At 48.8% G+C, this 18,616-nt stretch overlaps 2 protein-coding genes across 7 annotated transcripts; both read left to right on the top strand.

Moving 5' to 3' along the window:
* Positions 1 to 5,601: 5,601 nt before the first annotated feature.
* Positions 5,602 to 8,429, top strand: RETN (resistin). Of its 4 annotated transcripts, none has more exons than XM_082379987.1 (4): positions 5,602 to 6,016; positions 7,424 to 7,551; positions 7,909 to 7,986; positions 8,285 to 8,429. In XM_082379987.1, the coding sequence occupies exons 1-4, from the start codon at positions 6,000 to 6,002 to the stop codon at positions 8,416 to 8,418; spliced, it is 357 nt and encodes a 118-aa protein (XP_082236113.1). In that variant the 5' UTR covers positions 5,602 to 5,999; the 3' UTR covers positions 8,419 to 8,429. The 4 variants fall into 4 exon arrangements, with proteins under 4 accessions (XP_082236113.1, XP_082236115.1, XP_082236114.1 ...); XM_082379989.1 differs by having other exon boundaries at positions 7,003 to 7,551; XM_082379988.1 differs by having other exon boundaries at positions 5,602 to 7,263.
* Positions 8,430 to 8,546: 117 nt separating this feature from the next.
* On the top strand, positions 8,547 to 18,615 carry MCEMP1 (mast cell expressed membrane protein 1). Of its 3 annotated transcripts, none has more exons than XM_082381062.1 (7): positions 8,547 to 14,467; positions 14,996 to 15,161; positions 15,486 to 15,569; positions 16,145 to 16,267; positions 16,417 to 16,467; positions 16,544 to 16,690; positions 16,972 to 18,515. In XM_082381062.1, the coding sequence occupies exons 2-7, from the start codon at positions 15,089 to 15,091 to the stop codon at positions 17,235 to 17,237; spliced, it is 744 nt and encodes a 247-aa protein (XP_082237188.1). In that variant the 5' UTR covers positions 8,547 to 14,467; positions 14,996 to 15,088; the 3' UTR covers positions 17,238 to 18,515. The 3 variants fall into 3 exon arrangements, with proteins under 3 accessions (XP_082237188.1, XP_082237189.1, XP_082237187.1); XM_082381063.1 differs by lacking the exon at positions 8,547 to 14,467 and having other exon boundaries at positions 14,617 to 15,161; positions 16,972 to 17,040; positions 17,162 to 18,615; XM_082381061.1 differs by lacking the exon at positions 8,547 to 14,467 and having other exon boundaries at positions 14,617 to 15,161.
* Position 18,616: the final 1 nt, after the last annotated feature.

Genomic DNA, 18,616 nt, shown 5'->3' with positions numbered 1-18,616 from the left:
GAGCCCTGGTCTGGGAAGATCCCACATGCCACGGAGCAGCTGGGCCCGTGAACCACAACTACTGAGCCTGCGCGTCTGGAGCCTGTGCCCCGCGACGGGAGGGGCCGCGATAGTGAAAGGCCCGCGCACCGCGATGAAGAGCGGTCCCCGCACCGCGATGAAGAGTGGCCCCCACTTGCCTCAACTAGAGAAAGCCCTCGCATGAACCGAAGACCCAACACAGCCAAAAATAAAATAAAATAAATAAATAAACTAGCTATAAAAAAGAAAAGTGCTTTAAAAAAAAAAAAAAAAAGAGGGTTGGTCTTATATATCCTCATATTAGAAAAAAGAACGAAAAAGTGAGGGTCCCAGACATGGTGGAGCTGCCGGCTGGGCGGAGAGGGGTGGAGGTGGGATGGTGAAACCCCCAGGACCCTAGCAAAGCAAGAATTGCCTGAGGTCTCTGGGGGAGGGGCTGAGTGGCCCCGGGGAACCCAGCAGACGTTAAGGAAGCAAGGCAAGCTTCCCCCTTTTTTTTTTTTTTTCTGTAAATTTGCTCAAAATCTGAAAACACAAGTTAACCAACAGCTACTGCCAAGAATATTGTGAAAAGACTCCTGGAGGTGAGGAAATAGCCCTGAAAGTGGGAAAGTTCTGTTCCTGTTGGGCTGAGATGGGGTCCCCAGGGCTGAGGTATTGAGGGGACAGGACAGGAAGAGAAAGTCCTGGCTGGTGGCCCCTCCACATTGAATGATCACTCGGAGCCTTGATCCCTGTCTGTGGCTGGGGAAATTCTGGGAAAATATTGATTCCCCCCCCGAAAAAAAGCGACGTTTGAAGCATCCACTACATACCGCGCCTCATTCTGTATCGTCTACATAGATTTACATAAAGTACTTGCTGGATGAAATAAGTCAGATGGAGACAGACAAATACTTAAATGTAGAATCTGTTTCTCCCCCAGCTTCGTTAAGATGAGCTTAAGGTGTACAACGTAGTGATTTAATACATATATACTGATCAAAGAAATGTTCACATATTGAGATATAGGGAAAGTCATTCTGGCTTATACATGAGTTAACTTGAATTTTATGCTAACTAGAACAGCCTGTTTGTGGTCTATGAATACTACATTGTGCATCTGATTTAATTATTAAAGAAAAGGGCACAATGACCAGAAGTCAAGAATGTCCGTGTTCAAAATAAAGATTAAATGCCTCCCTTCCTGGGATGCCAATGCTGGTCCTCCTTTGATGATAAGACTCCCTTCCCAGGCGCCAAGGTCATACCGACTTGCTGTGTACATGATGATCTGTTTTTTTTTGAAACCTTGAAGGAGTGTCTCCATGACTTGTTTGATGTTCTTTGTTCTGACAAGATATAAAACTGCGCTGAAAACCATGCGTCTCTGGGGGCAGTTCCTCAGAGTAATCAGAGAGGCTGTCTTCCAGGCTATAGTCCTCAGTTTGGCTCAAATAAAACTCTTTTCTGGGACTTCCCTAGTGGTCCAGTGGTTAAGACTCGGCGCTTTCACTACTTTGGGCCCGGGTTTGATCTCTGGTCGGGGAACTAAGATCCCACAAGCCTTGTGGCGCGGCCCAAAAAAAAAACAAAAACAAAAAAATCTCTCTTCTCTATTCCTATTATAGATGGTTTATTGATTATTTTCGTCGACAACACATTGCAAAATGATAACCTCAATGAGGTCAGATAGCAGATCCATCCCCTCACATAGTTGCCATGTGCGTGTGGTGAGAACTTTTAAATTCTCCTCTCTCAGCAACTTTTCAATACACAATATACAGTATTGTTAACCATCGTCATTATGTTGTACATTACACCACCAGAATTTATTCCTCCTATAACTGGAAGTTTGTTCCTTTCGACCACCTTCACCCATTTCTCCGACCTCCCAGCCCCTGGCAACTGCCAATCTCTGTTTCTGTGAGTTTGGTTTGTTTTTTGGGGTTTTTTTTTTTTAAGGTTTATATGTGAAATCTAAAAACGTTGAGCTATAGAAGCAGAGAACAGAATGGTGGTGACCAGGACCTGGGAGGTGGGGGAAATGGGGAGATGTTTGTCAAAGGAGACAAAATTTCAGTTAGATGATGAATGAATTCTGGGGAGCTAATGGACAGCATGGTGATTACAGGTAACACTGTATTGTGTACTGGAAAGTTGATAAGAGAGTAGATCTTCAGTGTTCTCACCACACACGCAAAGAGGTACTTATGTGAGGTGATGGAGATGTTATCTAACCTTATGTGGTAATCATGTTGCAACATAACACATGTATCATATCGTCACGTAATACACCTTAAACGCACACAGTGTTATATGTCAGTTGTGTCTCAATAAAGCTGCGGGGGTGGGAGTACTCACTTAATTGTCACCCAGGCCCCGTGAGGTAGTCACTGAGAATAATCCCATTTTACAGATGGGGAAACCGAGGCGCCGAGGTGCTTTAGCCACTTGCTCAAAGTCATGCAGCTAGTCAGTGGCTGAGCTGGGACTCCCAGGAAGGGGGTTGCAGCCTCCGCGGGCATCACCACCAGAACATCCCTGAAGCTCCTTGACATCTGCTCTTGTTGCTTGGATATGCTGGGCAGGGGAGAGTGGGCAGGTACCACAGGAAGGGGCTGGGGAGACAGCTCATCCTGGGTGGTCAGGGCCCCAAGAGCTGGGCTGGTCAGAAGGGGTTCTAGGAAACTGTGCCTAGCTGCCCCTTACTTTGCCCTCCACGTGTTCTCCCCCCACACCCTGCCTACTCCATGTACCCCCCACCTCATGGTACGGGTGGAAAAATGCCTCGGTTAAAAGTAAGGACTTTGAGGGACTTCCCTGGCGGTCCAGTGGTTAGGACTCAGTGCTTTCACTGCTGGGGGCCCAGGATCATTCGCTGGTCCGGAAAGTAAGATCCTACAAGCCAAGAGCTGCTACCAAACAAACAAACAAACAAACAAACAAATAAATAAATAAATAAGGACTTCGGCATCCAACAAATCTGGATCTGAAATCTCCCCTTCGGGAGTGACTCAGCCTCACCCAACATCAGTTCTCCCATCTGTGAAATGGGGCACGAGGTGAAGGCTGTCAGGAAGCTGTGGTCAGACTCTCCCTCCCGCCTCCACACCATTCCTCTTTTTAAAAAAAAATTTTTTAACATCTTTATTGGAGTATAATTGCTTTACAATGGTGTGTTAGTTTCTGCTTTATAACAAAGTGAATCAGCTATACGTATACATATATCCCCATATCTCCTCCCTCTTGCATCTCCCTCCCTCCCACCCTCCCTATCCCACCCCTCTAGGTGGTCACAAAGCACCCAGCTGATCTCCCTGTGCTATGCGGCTGCTTCCCACTAGCTATCTATTTTACATGTGGTAGTGTATATATGTCTGTGCCACTCTCTCACTTCATCCCAGCTTACCCTTCCCACTCCCTGTGTCCTCAAGTCCATTCTCTACGTCTGCGTCTTATTCCTGTCCTGCCCCTAGGTTCTTCAGAACCCTTTTTTTTTTTTTAGATTCCATATATATGTGTTAGCATACGGTACTTGTTTTTCTCTTTCTGACTTACTTCACTCTGTATGACAGACTCTAGGTCCAACCACCTCACTAGAAATAACTCAGTTTCGTTTCCTCTTATGGCTGAGTAATATTCCATTGTATATATGTGCCACATCTTCTTTATCCATTCATCTGTCGATGGACACTTAGGTTGCTTCCATGTCCTGGCTACTGTAAATAGAGCTGCAATGAACATTGTGGTACATGACTCTTTTTGAATTATGGTTTTCTCAGGGTATATGCCCAGTAGTGGGATTGCTGGGTCGTATGGTAGTTCTGTTTTTAGTTTTTTTAAGGAACCTCCATACTGTCCTCCATAGTGGCTGTACCAATTTACATTCCCACCAACAGTTTTTTTAAATTTTTAAATTTTATTATGTTTTTTATTATTGAAGTATAGTTGATTTACAATGTCATGTTAGCTTCAGGTGTACAACACAGTGATACAGTGTTGAGATATATATATATATATATATAATATTTATTGTTTGTACTTTTTGATGATGGCCATTCTGACCAGTGTGAGGTGGTACCTCATTGTGGTTTTGATGAGCATTTCTCTAATAATTATCAAGGCTTTTACTTTTATTTTCTGTCATTCTTGTGGGACAGGAAGCAAGTGTCAAATGGTTCTTTTCTGATTGGCAGAGCTACCTGTCATTGCGACATCATCACTAGGCCAAGTTATGTAGCAAGGCAACCAATCAGAAGCATAGGTTGCCTCTGGAAGTCAGTTTCACAAGAAGTGGCAACAGTTTCCAGTCCTCTGAGTGATACAGGCCTCTTTGTTCAAAATTACTTCAAGGACAGATGTATATTAACAGAGGTGAGAACAAGCTGGTAACACTTATGAATATTCACAAGATCTGCAGTGCACAGGAAAACCAGTTGTATGGGTAGAAAAAGCTCCCTCTCTGTGACTTCAGGACACAGTTTTCCTTCAGATCTTTGGGAAACTTTTTTTTTTCCAATCATAATTTTAATTATAAGTATTTGGTGGCAGTGGTTACACAACTGTATGCATTTGTCAAAACTCATAGAACTCAGTAAAAAGGGTGAATTTTGCTGTATGTAAATTATACCTGATGTTTTAAAACAGCAATCCTTGGGAAAAACAAAACATTCATGCAGTATGCAGGTATATAGACTTGTCAAAATGTATCCAACTGAACACATAAGATGCATTTTATTATATGGAAATTATACCTCAATAAGATTGATTTTTAAAAACTGTAGGTATGTGATTGCCCTATTGTACTTTTTAAAGCCCTGGTTCTAGAATTTTATTAAGTAGTATTAGATGTAAAAGGTCACTAGGGCTCAGTTTTGCTGGTAGAAATCAGGAAGAATAAAGGAATTTTTTTCAAGAGAATTAAGGGGCTATCGATGACAATAATCAATAAACAATCAGTAATAGTAATAGAAAGAGTTTTATTTTAGCCAAACTGAGGACTATAGCCCAGAAGACAGCTTCTCAGAGGAAAACTCTGAGAAACTGCTCCAGAGAAGCAGGGTTTTCAGCGCAGTTTTATATCTTGTCAGAACAAAGAACATCAAACAAGTCATGGAGACACTCCTTCAAGGTTTCAGAAAAACAGATCAGCATGTACACAGCAAGTCAGTATGACCTTGGCACCTGGGAAGGGAGTCTTGTCATCAAAGGAGGACCAGCCCTGGCATCCCAGGAAGGGAGGCATTTAATCTTTATTTTGAACACGGACATTCTTGACTTCTGGTCAGTGTGCCCATTTCTTTAATAATTAAAGCAGTTGCACAATGTAGTTTTCATAGGCCACAAGCAGGCTGTTTTAGCTAGCACAAAATTCACGTTAACTCATGTATTAGCCAGAATGACTTCCCCAGACCTCAATATGTGATCATTTCTTTATCAGGGCATATATAACTCTTTCCTGCTACTGAACTAAGGGTTTTCAAACTGAGTCCCTGGGGAGCCCCAGGGGGTTCCACACATTCTCTCTGCTTTTCACCCTGCCTGTAGTTAGAGCTGCCCACTTCTTTTGCATCCTTCAAAAGCTTTTTGTAAAAAAATTTTTTAACATATTTATTGGAGTATAATTGCTTTACAATGTTGTGTTAGTTTCTGCTGTATAACAAAGTGAATCAGCTATATGCATACGTATATCCCCATATCCCCTCCCTCTTGCGTCTCCCTCCCACCCTCCTTATCCCAACTCTCTAAGTGGGCGCAAAGCACTGAGCTGATCTCCCTGTGCTATGCAGCTGCTTCCCACTAGCTAGCTATTTTACATTTGGTAGCGTATATATGTCAGTGTTACTCTCTCACTTCGCCCCAGCTTACTCTTCCCCCTCCCCGTGTCCTCAAGTCCATCTCTACGTCTGTGTCTTTATCCTGTCCTGCCCCTAGGTTCACAGCAGTATCCTTCACAATAGCCAAAAGGTGGGAACAACCCAACTGTCCACCAACAGATGATACACGAAATGCGGTATGGACATAAAATTGAATATTAGCCTTAAAAAGGAATGAGGTTCTGATCCATGCTACAACATGGATGAATCTTAAAATGTTATGCTCGGTGAAATAAGGCAGGCGCAAAAGGATAAATATTGTATGATTCCACTTATTTGCTATATGAACAGGCAAATTCACAGAAATAGAAACTAGAATAGAGATTACCAGGGGCTTCAGGAAGAGGAAGTGGGAGTTAGTGTTTAATAGGTAAGGTTTCAGTTTAGGATGATAGAAAAAAAGTTCTGGAAACGGACAGGGGTGATGATTACACAACACTGTATGGCTGAAATCAAGCCATACTCCCTCTAAAGACTAGGGGAAAGTCGGTTCTTTGCTTCTTCCAGCTTCTGGTGGCTTCTGGCATTCCTTGGCTTGTGGCCACAGCATTCCAGTGTCTGCCTCGGTGGTCACACTGCCTTAATGCTGCTGAATTTACACTTGAAAATGGTTAAAATGGTACATTTTATGTTACGTGTGTTTTACCACAATTTTTAAAAATCCATCCATATTGGAAACAAAACAAACCCAAACAATGTGAAAACCATTCTTAGCTCATGAGTCGTACAAAAATAGATGGTAGGCGGGACTTCTCTGGTGGTCCAGTGGTTAAGACTCCGTGCTTCCATTGCAGGGGGCACGGGTGTTCGATCCCTGGTTGGGGAAGTAAGATCCCTCATGATGCTCAGTGTGGCCAAAAAAAAAAAAAAAAAAAAAAGATGGTGGGCTAGATCTGGCCCATGGGCCGTAGTTTGCACACTTCAGTTGTCGATTATTCTATCGAAGGAATAAACGATGATTTTATCTATCTCTTCTATGGTGATAGGTATTTGGGAATGAAGATGCATGCAGTTCTCAAACAAGGACATTATTTTGGTTATGTTTGTGTGCCCCCTCCCCTCCGTGCAAGCTCCTGTATCTCTCCCTGCCCCGTCTACTATGGTTCCTGGAATTATCCCGCAGGTTCTACCCTCTGGACCAGTCCCAGCCTGGATGTGGGAAGGGAAGGCTCTTGAAGGAGAGGCTGTGGCACCACTAGGTCCCTGGACTCTACCCGGGGGGCTTCCTCTTAGCCCCGGATGTGGGAAGGGAGGCCCAGGATGCCAGGGCCAAGGATGTCTTAGCCAAGACAGGAAGCCCCACACTTGGAGGCCTTAAAGAGAGAGCTGAGGCAGAGGCATGTCATTCGTGTCCAAAATTTGGCCTGCTGAGTCCACGGAGAGGGTAAGTGACAGTGGCTCCCACCTTTAGGGGCAAAGCTCAGCCTCCAGCCCCATCCCCCATGGGGACCCAGGGTTTCCGATCCCACACATTCTGTGGGCCTGACCCTTCCCAGGTTGGAGAGGGGCTGACCCAGCTGGGGTCTCTCGGTTCCCTCTTGCAGCACCTACAGGATGAAGGCTCTCTCCCTCCTCCTCCTCCCAGTCCTGGGGCTGCTGGTGTGTGGCAAGTTGCTGTGTCCCATGGATAAAGCCATCAGTGAGAAGATCCAGGAAGTCACCAGCTCCCTAAGTGAGCGCCCTCGCATCCAACCTCGGCTGTGGCCTCAGGGGCCCCCCTGATTCCTGACATGGAGCGAACATCAAGCCAACCCCAACTCCAACCCCAACCAAATCTCAACCCCAAACCCAACCCAACGCCATTTCCCACCCAGCTCCACCTTTAACAACAGCTCCAAACCCTCCTCCCTCCAAAACACCCACCTCAAAACAGAATCTTGGGAGGTGATGCGCTCCCGACCACCTGGGCCTTCCCCAGGGGCGTTTTCTTGAGCCCCCTGCCCATCTCCAAACCACCAGGGCCTGGGCAGCATGAGATTGGGGGAGGGGCAGCTCGGTTTCACAGTTACCTCCGTCACTCCTTCCATAGTTCCTGAGGCAATAAGGAACATTGGCCTGGACTGCCGGAGTGTCACCTCCAGGGGGGACCTGGCCACGTGCCCCTCAGGTGAGCACAGAACCCGTTGTCCAGGCTCTCAGTTCTGTTCTCAGTACCCCATAACCCCCTCCCCTACGTCCAGCCTTTATCTCTCTAGGACCACGGAGTCTCAGCCTCTACTTCTGCAATGTCCTGGTCTGCACTCCCAGCCTTGTCCCTTCCCCCAACTCCCGGACCCCATTTCCTCAGGACACTGGTGTCCAGGCCCCCGGCCTCCCCGCCGCCCACGCTGCCAGCCCCCTGGAACCCCAGGCCCGCAGCCTCTGGCTCAGAGTCCAAGCTCTCTCCTCCTCGCTCCCCCTCGCAGGTTTCGCCGTCACCGGCTGCACCTGTGGCTCTGCCTGTGGCTCGTGGGACGTGCGCGCCGAGACCACGTGCCACTGCCAGTGCGCCGGCATGGACTGGACCGGAGCTCGCTGCTGTCGCCTGCGGGCCGAGTAGCCTAAGGTTGCGCTTGCGGGGGGGTGGGGCGCGGGCCTGGGGGCGTGGCCAGGCCTCGGAGGGGCGGGGTCCTGTCTCAGAGGGGCGGGGCTGGAAATAAACCTCCGAGAAGATGATGGAGAAAGCCTGGGCCCTGTGCTGTGTCTTCTGTGGGGTGTGGGTGACTGAGCTGGCATCTTCAAAAAGAGCAAGGCGCATAGGCGCCGGAAGGAGGGAGGTGGGGGACAGCCGTGACTTTCTTCTTCCCCATTCCCCCCTCCTCCCTTGTCCGCCACTTCTACTTCCAAAAATGGGGCCTTAACTTCCTGTAATGACAAGCACATCCAAGGCTCATGGCCTTCTTCAGGAGGGGAAGGGAGTGTAGCCTTTATTTATTTATTTTTGGCCACACCGGGTGGGCATGTGGGATCTTAGTTCCCCGACCAGGGATCGAACCTGCGCCCCCTGTATTGGAAGCACGGAGTCTTAACCACTGGACCAGCAGGGAGGTCCCGAGAGTGTTACCTTTGAGGCCACCTTGACAGTCACCCTAGGGTCTCGGGCCTCCTGGGAAGTTGCTGGGCCATTCTCCCCCGCTGCTCACAATGAAGCCTCATCTGGGATCTGGGTCTGGACAGGACAGGAACCCCCCCGCCCCCTACCCCACATACACTCCAGGGCCTCAAGCCACCAGCAGCCCCAGGGTCAGGGTGCATCCCTGAATCCATTGCTGAGTCCAGAGTCTGGAGCGCCATCCCTCACTCCCCACCTGCATCAAGGGACATTCGTACCCCTCATGAACACTCAAATATGAAAACACAGGACAGGGGACTTGTTTGCTCTTTGGTGTATCCTGGTGCTTAGAAGAGAGCACGGCACATAGTAGGTGCTCAGGAAAGTGTCTTGAATAAATAACCACACACACAGGTGAATACACCACCTAGGTACACACACTACACGTATGTACACAGTTACACATGGCCATGTGCACACACAGTACACAACCCAGTTACCACTGTCACACAAAGACACCACGCCCACAGACACACACATGCCCACTGTGGAGAGGGACCTAGGGACACATAGACACATGTATGCCTTGGACAGACACTCGTGCTTCCAACATCAAGTCCCCACCCCAGCTTGGATGACGTTGGTCTCTGTCTGGAGTCAAAGCCCTAGAAGGCAAATCCTCAGCATTGCTGCGGGCACAAATCCAGGTGATTCAAGGTCCGGTTTCCTGAGAATCTTAACCCAGGAGTCTCAAAATCCAGCCCCTGAGAGATGCAGACAGAGACTTCAGAACACTTAGCGCCCAGTCTTTTTTTTTTTAATTATTCTTTTTTTTAAATTAATTAATTAATTTATTTATTTTTGGCTGCGTTGGGTCTTCGTTGCTGTGCGCGGGCTTTCTCTAGTTGCGGTGAGCGGGGGCTACTATTCATTGCGGTGCGCGGGCTTCTCACTGTCCTGGCTTCTCTTGTTATGGAGCACGGGCTCTAGATGCACAGGCTTCAGTAGTTGTGGCATGTGGGCTCAGTAGTTGTGGCTTGTGGGCTCTAGAGCTCAGGCTCAGTAGTTGTGGCGCACGGGCTTAGTTGCTCCGCGGCATGTGGGATCTTCCCAGGCCAGGGCTCGAACCCGTGTCTCCTGCATTGGCAGGCAGATTCTTAACCACTGCACCACCAGGGAAGCCCCAGTGGCCAGTCTTAAGAGGGGCCCAAGATTTAGACGTCACAGACCCCAGCAGCACACTCCAGAGGCTGGAGAATGGGTGACAGGGTGGGTTTGTGGTTTTCAGGATGTTTTGGACTCTCTTCCCACTGACAACCACCCCCTATGATGGTACACCCACCTGTCTGATCATGGTAGTCGTGAGCTGAGATCACACAAACACTCCCCGTGCCCATGGAGCCCACCAGACCCCAATCCAGGGATTCCTCTCCCAGGTCCTCCCTCCTAACCCCACCTTGGCCATGGGGTTGGAGTGGGACCACTGCATCAGAAGAGTGTTAAGGACCAGAGAGGGTGAGTGTAGTACCTTGCCCATTCCGCTCCCTCACTGTCCCCTGACCCTGATGAGAATGCCTCTTTGTCTCCAAGACCCACAATTGTCCCCCTGTATCTGGACCCCAAGAAGAGCCTCTTTAGAGGTCTCAGTTCCAACACAGTCATCCTCCTGTCTCAGAGTGCAGACTTCGGCAGGCAAAGCCCCTTCTTAAGCCTCTTTCTTCATTTGCCAGCAGCCCAGCCCCCTGTAGTAGCCAAGATTGTGCTAGTTGCAGGTGCCGCACACCCCCCCGTCAAGCTAGCTCAAGCTAAAGTGGAAGGACATTTCTGGATTATGTAACTGAGAGGCTCAGGGTTAGAACAACAGACTCAGGTATGGCTGGATCTAGGGTCTCAGATAATGTCTCCAGGACCCAACTCCCTGTCAGGTCTGCTCTCCTTAGTGTTGGCTTCACTCTCAAGCAAGTTCTCCCCTGTCACAGCACCAGGCTTATATCCTGGCAGTCTGACAAAGGGGAAAAAAGAGAGAATGCCCTTTTTCCTGGTTAACCCAATAAAAGCCTCAGGCTTGGGGACTTCCCTGGTGGTCCAGTGGGTAGGACTGCATGCTCCCAATGCAGGGGGCCCAGGTTAAATCCCTGGTCAGGAGACTAGATCCCGCATGCATGCTGGCACAACCAAAATAAACAAGCAAACGAAAGAATCCCAAAAGGCTCCGGCCTGAGTCTCATTGGTTGAGTCTGGCTCATTTGCCCACCCCTGTGCCAAATTTTGGACTTTGATTGGCTGGGCCTGGATCATGTGCTCACCCTAAACCAATACCTGGTTAGGACACATTTTCTTTCTTAAAAGAAAATCGAGACTGTTGCTCCAGGAAAGGATCTGGTCAGGCAACCCCATGGAGCCCTCTTAGGCCACCATGACATGGTTGCTTGTGGGTTTCCAGTTCCGGGACTACCTTTTTCTCAAAGTCCAGAGGGCTGGAGCCTGGTCTTAGCCTCATCGGAGCCAGGGAAATGTGTAATGCCACGGCCCCGCCCCCTATGCCTGTCCATCAGAGCAGAGCCAGTTCCCCATTGGTCCATCTCTTCTGTGGCTATTACATCAGCAGGGGCGGGATCACATTTCTCAATGGCTGACTTCTTTGTAAGAGGAGATGGAAGAGCTGGCATCTAATCATTATTAAATTGATAGTCCTTGAACAGACAAGATTGGCAATACTTTAGGAAAGAGAACATTATCCTCACCAGCCAGATCTCGGGGACCATTCCAAAGTTATCTAGAATTTAATCACATATTTTAAACCTAAAACATACTCACTTTCCACACATAGAAAGTTTTAAACTTATTTTTTCCAAAGGGAGTGTAACAGAGCAGGACCCTACGGGGCCTTCCCAGGACAGACACCACCTCCCCCCATGTCCTCTGCCTGCCTCTTGTCTGTAGAAAAACTTTAGCCAAAGAATAAATTTAATCAGAGAAATGAAAAAATGCAGAAGCAAAGGAAAACAGTCAAACAGGACAAAATAATAGTCTTGCCATTAAGCAAAGTCAGGACCTTTAGTTCCTCCTCAAGGGCTATAGATAATATTCTGAGCCATAGGCTTTGAGCTGCTTAGTGGATACCAAAACCCCTACCAGGTGGGGGAAGTTAACTACGTGATGACCAGACTGTAGCCATGACATAAGCTGCCCCATCTTACACAATTTTGAGAACTGGCCTCAAGGAAATGGGAACAAACCAACCCTGGAACTGAAGATTAATTGTACTTAAGACAATCCAGATGACATTGATCAGACCACTGCATGACCAACTTCAAGGTGATTGTCGGAGCCGACTCTACTGTCTCTGCATGTAGCCCCCTCCCTCCATCTATCCACCCCTGAAACTCCCCTTTAAAAGCTTTTGCCCCCTGATCGGCAGCTGGGAGATGTCTTTTGGACATGAGTCTGCCTTCTCCCCAGGTTGCTGGCCTCCTGAATAAAGCAACCTTTTCTTTTCAACCAACACTTGTCTCTCGAGTATCGGCTTATGAGTGGCGAGATGCCGAACCTGAGTTCAGTAACAGGAGAAAATTATAATACTCTAGACCAGCACTGTCCAATATGGCAGTGAAATGTAGCCAGTCCAAGTTGAAATGTGCCTTAAATGTAAATACACGTTTGGTTTTGAAGACTTAGTACCCCCCCCCAAAAAGGTAAAATATCTCAATAAACATGTGGTTCACAAACAACTGATTAAAAAATAGTCCAAAAATCTAAACAGACATCTATCCAAAGAAGACATAGAGATGGCTAATGGGCACATAAAAAGATGCTCAACATCACTAATTATTAAAGAAATGCAAATTAAAACCACAGTGAGATATCCCCTCAACTTATCAGAATGGCTTTTATCTAAAAGCCTTCAAATGACAAATGTTGGCGAGGATGTGGAGAAAATAGAACCCTTATACACTGTTGGTAGGAATGTAAATTGGTCCAGCCACAATGCAAAACATTATGGTGGTTCCTCAAAAAACTAAAAATAGAACTAATATATGATCCATAAATTCCACTCCTGGGTATATATCCAAAAAAATGAAAACACTAATTTGAAAAGATAAATGTACCCCAATGTTCATAGCAGCATTATTTACAATATCCAAGATATGGAAGCAACCCAAGTGTCCATCAACAGATGAATGGATAAAGAAGATGTGATATATATGTGTGTATATATGTATATAAATATACATATATACACACATACATACGCACAATGGAATATTACTCAGCCATGAAAAAGGATGAAATTCTGCCATTTGCAACAACATGGATGGACTTGAAGGGTATTATGTTTAGTGAAATAAGCCAGACGGAGAAAGACAAATACTGTATGTTATCACCTGTATGTGGAATCTAAAAAAAAATTTTTTTTAATGAATGTATATAAAGAAACAGAAACAGGGGCTTCCCTGATGGTGCAGTGGTTGAGAATCTGCCTGCCAATGCAGAGGACATGGGTTCGGGCCCTGGTCTGGGAGGATCCCACATGCCGCGGAGCAACTAGGCCCGTGAGCCACAATTACTGAGCCTGCGCGTCTGGAGCCTGTGCTCCACAACAAGAGAGGCCGCGATAGTGAGAGGCCCGCGCACCGTGATGAAGAGTGGCCCCCGCTTGCCACAACTAGAGAAAACCCTCGCACAGAAACGAAGACCCAACACAGCCATAAAATAAAAATAAATAAATAAATAAATAAAGTAATATTTTTTAAAAATGAGATAGTTTAAAAAAAAAAAAAGAAACAGAAACAGACTCACAGATATAGAGAACAAACTAGTGGTTACTAGTGGGGAGAGGGAAGAGGAAGGGACAGTGTAAGCTTAAGGGATTAAGAGATACAAACTACTATGTATAAAGTAGATAAGCAACAAGGATATATGGTACAGCACAGGGAAATATAGCCATGGAGTATAGTCTATAAAAATATTGAATCACTATGCTGTACACCCGAAACTAACATAATATTATAAACCAACTATACTTCAATTTTTAAAAACCCTGCCAAAAATCCACGTGTGTTTCACATTATACTTCTATCAGAAGGCACCGCTCTAGACTTAAAGAAAAAATTCCTTACATACTTTGTCTCATTTTAATCCCCAGTTCTCAAGGTCAGGTAGACACAAAGAGAGATTTAAGACGCCTAGACAGAGTGGAGACAGTGTGCGTGCATGAATATGTATAAGCATGCAAATGAGCATGCCACGTGTACACGTGAGCAGATATGCGACTGGGGGTATTCAGGAGTGTGTGTGTGTGGGTCTGGGTAGGCGAGCAGATGTGTGGATGAGGGTGAGTGTGTTTCTGAGTGTTTCTCTGTCAGGGGTCTCCAGCTGGAGGAGGAACTACTTCCAGGGTTAGGTCAATGTGATGTCTGGCGTTAGTCCCAGATGTAGGGGTGGAGCTCCAGTGGTTAGTCCCATTGCCTCATATCCGTTCCTCTCCTCCAAGGGGCCTTGAAGAAGTAGAACTTCTCAGGGTGGAGCTGAAGGGTGGGACTAGGGCAGCGGGAAGGTAGGTGTGGGGACCTAGGAATCCTGCCTCCAAGGCTGGATACCCCTGCCCCCAAAGGTGGGACTCTGGGGTACCACAGCATCTCCCGTGAGAGCAAGAGGAGATGGGAGGATGAGGTTTACCCAGGTAGACACACACACACACACACACACACACACACACACACACACACACAGCTTCCTGTAAAGTTCCTGACCATCCTCTTTTTTAAAAAAACTTATTTTATTGAATATAATTGACATATGACATTGCATAGGTTTACGATGTACAACATGTTGATTTGATACACTTGTATATTGCAATATGATGATCACCATTGCATTAGTTAACACCTCTACCCCAAGTTCCTGACCACTCTATTCTGTTTCTGGGTCTATGGGCATCTCTTCTTGGTCCTCCCTGAGACCTCTGGTCTCCTAAGATCCCTCTCTAGCCGGGGTTGGGGTGAGAATGTCCCAGGGTGGGAGGGTCCTGCATCCCTGAAAAGAGGAGGCTGACCTCTCCTTCCTCTCCTCCACCCCAACCCAGAGATTTCCTCATCTGCCCAGACACTTTCTGGTGGGTGGGGTTGTGTGTAGACAAATTGGCAGGCTGGGGACTACGGAGGCCGAGGAAAGCTACATGAACCAGGAGATCAAGATGCAGGCGGCAGCCTTCAAAGACAAGAAACGGGGGTCCCCAGACAATAAAGAAGGTTAGACACCTTGGGTGGGGAGGGGAGAGGTCAAGAGGGAGAGGTTCGGATGGGAGAGGTAAAGAGCTGAAAGTGGGGGCCAGAGGGTGCCTTCCCCCACCCAAAGTGTGTGTGTGTGTCTGTTAATCACCCAAATGTTCACTCACATCCTCTCCACTTAATCAAGATGTAGATCTTAGTTCCCCACTCCTTATCTTTACATCCAGAAATTTGTTGTGTGCAGGGCTCCGTGAACCAAGACGTCTGAGACCCCTCTCCCACCCTCACCCTTGCCCCAGCGCTCTCGGCAGCTTTCTTCAATCCCTCTCACTGACCTGCCCACAGGTGCAGATGACCCTGCCTATGAGAATATCATCTTCAAAACCCAGCAGCAGCCAAAGGGCAGTCATTCACCAGCCAAGAATAAGGGTAAGCAGCCGCCCACAAGCCCACATCACACAGCCTTGGGAGGGGCCCGTGGGAGGGACAAGGGGCGGTGTGTGGAGGTCAGGGTCAATGGTGTGGGGTGTGGTGGCATCAGGGCTTGTGTGTGACAGCGGTGGGGGGGGTAGCTTTGAGGAGGTGGTGATGATGATGGTGTGATTGTGCCGGTGGAGGTGCTGGTGAAGGTCTGGGTGTTGGTGATGGTGAGTAGGGGACCACGTGGTGGGTCGGGACAGAACCACCTAGACAGAGCTGATGAGGGTGCTGATGAGGTTCTGGTGATGGAAACAATGCTGGCAGCAACGGGCATTGACGTTGGTGGGTGTTGGTGACAGGGATGTTAAGGGGGGCGTGATGGTGACAGCGTTAGGGATAGTTGCTGGCGGCACTGGCCGGGGTGCATGTTGGCGGCAGTGTTGTTGATGGCCGCAGCTGCTTACGGTATCGGGAACAGTGGGTGTAGGTGAAGAGCTGTCGCCGGTGTTACAGTCAGCGCTGATGGTCTGAGTGGCAGTGTTGGGCCCTGGAGATGACTTGTCCTGCCTCTACCCCCGTTCCAGCCCAGTCCAAGCCACCCTCCGACCCTGCCCAGGTCCCCCGTTGGTTGCCTGGAGCCATGATGAACCTGTATGTTCTCCTCGCTGTGTCCTGCGTCATCCTCTTAGTCTTGGTCCTGGTGAAGAGTGAGTGTTTTGTTTTGTTTTGGTGGTGGAGGAAGGGGCTGGGGCAGTGCGGAGGGGTTCCCAGGAGCTGGGGCGGTCCAGTGCCGCTCTCAACTGCAGACCTGAGGCGATTCTAAGGTTTTCTGGCCTCCCCACCCCATCCTGAACAGATTCCGAGATGTCCCAGGAGCTGCTGGTCTTGAAAAGGGAGCTCCAGAACGGTGAGGGAAGGACCTGGGTCGGGGTGGGGGTAGGGAGAGCAGAGGTGACACAGACAGCCCTTATCTGCACCCGCAGTCTCTCTTTCGGTGGGAGAGTGCCAGGAGGAGGGGAAGAAGCGCTGGAGCGATGTCGATCAGAGCATCAAGGCAGCCAAGCAGAGCATTGACATGGTCAAGAGCAAGGTCCATGAAGGGAACCAGAAACTGAGGACGCTGGCGACAGGTGCCCTTAGAGACCTCCACTGGGCGAATTTGCCGCCATGCCCAATACTGGGCTGGGTGCTGGGGAGCCGAGGGAGGGGACAGCAGGGGTCCTGCCCTTCCAGAGCACAAGGTTTGGCGAGGTGATGGATGTCACCCTCCGAGTCACTTGGGGAGTATATAACTGCATGGGAACTCCAAGTACATGGGCTGTGTGGCACCCCAGGTTGGGGGCCGGGCAGGGAGAAGGCTTCCAATAAAGCTAAGAAAGCCCCACCTCAGCTTTTTCGTGTCTCTCCCCAGTCTCAAACATAAACGAAATCAAGACTACATTACAGGAAATCCTCCAGATGCTGAAGATGTCAAATCCAAGTAAGTTGGGTCCAGGGGAAGCGAATGAGGGGCCCCCTTGGATTTGGCCCCAGATTCTCTTTCAAGAGTGGAATCTGTCTGACCTCGGGTCTCCACCCTTCACCCCGTCCCCACCCCGCAGAGCCCACACCTCAATAAAAGAAAAGACATCAGAGCCCTGGCTGCACCTCGGAGGACAAGATAGCACCTCTCGGTGAAGATGGAAAATGGGGGCCCCAGCCTGGTCTGATGCTGCGCTTCATCCCACGTGTAGAAAATCACGTGTCTTGGTGAATGTGTTGTGGAGTTGCGTGTGGGCATGTGTGCTCGTGTGTCGGGGTAAGCACTTCACGGAGGGTGGGTATTTCAGTGTTTCCCACAGGAAGGTGTTATGGGTGAATGCTGAAGGTGGGAGTCATAGCGAGTGGGGTGTGCAACCCTTTGTCACTGTACATGTGATGCACATGTGTATTGCGGCGTGTTGTGAGTGTAATGCATGTCTCCGTGGGTGGCTGTGACACAGAAGTGTGTCACTGTGGGTGTTGGTGACACGTGTTGCACGTGCCCATTTCAGCGTAAACACATGTGTGTCCTGCGGGATGTTGCGTGATGGAGGCGTGAGGGGGTGGGGTGGGCACACCATGGGAATGTATCACTGTAATTGTGGGTATGTGCCCTGTCACAACCACCTGTCACGCTGTGCTGGCCTGAACAGGTGTGTGTCAACACGAGTGTGCCTGATTATGCCACCGAGGGTGTTCAGAGCGTGGACCCGCATGTGTCCATTTGTTTCTGCACTCACATTCCGTGATTCATGATGATAAAGGCCAAGGGGAAACAACGCGTCTTTCAGATCTGTTATTGCTGTGGCTGGGGAGCTTTGGAACCTGGTAAGGAGGGTCTGTAAGTGTTCCGACTCGGAGAATGAGAAAGGTCACACGGTGAACACGTGGACGTATGCCAGGAACCCTGGGGGCACGAGGGGGCATGAGAACCAGTGTCCCCAGTGGGTCCCAGTGTGTCCATGAATGTGTACCCTGGGAGCGACTGAGTCTCTGCGCCGCTGAGTGTGTGCCCATGAGGGTCTGTGGCCTGAGATGTCCAATGTCTCCCTAAGTGTGCATGGGCCCACGGTGTATGAGCCCCTGAGTATGTACCGTGCTCGTGAATATATCTGTCCACAGGGCATGTATTCATGAGCGCACATGCCTTTAAGTGTACTATGCCCACGGCTCATGGATGTACGTCCTCTGAGAACTTGTGCCCACGGACATGCGCATGGACCCTAAGACAAGTGGACATGTGCGCATGGACATATGTGTGTCCCTAAGACAGGTGAGTGTGTGTGCATGGGCATACGTGTGCCCCTGAGACAAGTAGACATATGCCCGAGGACGCACATGTTCCCAAGACAGAGACATGTGCCCATCATCAAATGTGTGCTCCTGAGCAGATGGATGACCCGTGCCACTGTCCCCTTGATCACGGGCCAACCAAGGCCAGCGAGGTCCCTGGCCCGGGCCGCACCCCTCTGTAGGGCCGCACGGACACGCGCGCCCCCGTGCGGCCACTCTCGGGAATCACAGAGCGCGCCCCG

Source organism: Balaenoptera borealis (genome assembly GCF_965194805.1).
Source record: "Balaenoptera borealis genome assembly, chromosome: 2".
Lineage (NCBI taxonomy): Eukaryota > Metazoa > Chordata > Mammalia > Artiodactyla > Balaenopteridae > Balaenoptera > Balaenoptera borealis.
This window is presented reverse-complemented; position numbering and strand designations above follow the sequence as displayed.

Coding starts and splice junctions, on each gene's coding strand:
- RETN (XM_082379987.1), top strand. Junction 7,552..7,908: donor GGAAGTCACCAGCTCCCTAA/GTGAGCGCCCTC, acceptor CTCCTTCCATAG/TTCCTGAGGCAATAAGGAAC. Junction 7,987..8,284: donor CCTGGCCACGTGCCCCTCAG/GTGAGCACAGAA, acceptor TCCCCCTCGCAG/GTTTCGCCGTCACCGGCTGC.
- MCEMP1 (XM_082381062.1), top strand. CDS start 15,089: ATGAACCAGGAGATCAAGATGCAGGCGGCAGCCTTCAAAGACAAGAAA. Junction 16,268..16,416: donor AGTCTTGGTCCTGGTGAAGA/GTGAGTGTTTTG, acceptor CATCCTGAACAG/ATTCCGAGATGTCCCAGGAG. Junction 16,691..16,971: donor ACTGAGGACGCTGGCGACAG/GTGCCCTTAGAG, acceptor GTCTCTCCCCAG/TCTCAAACATAAACGAAATC.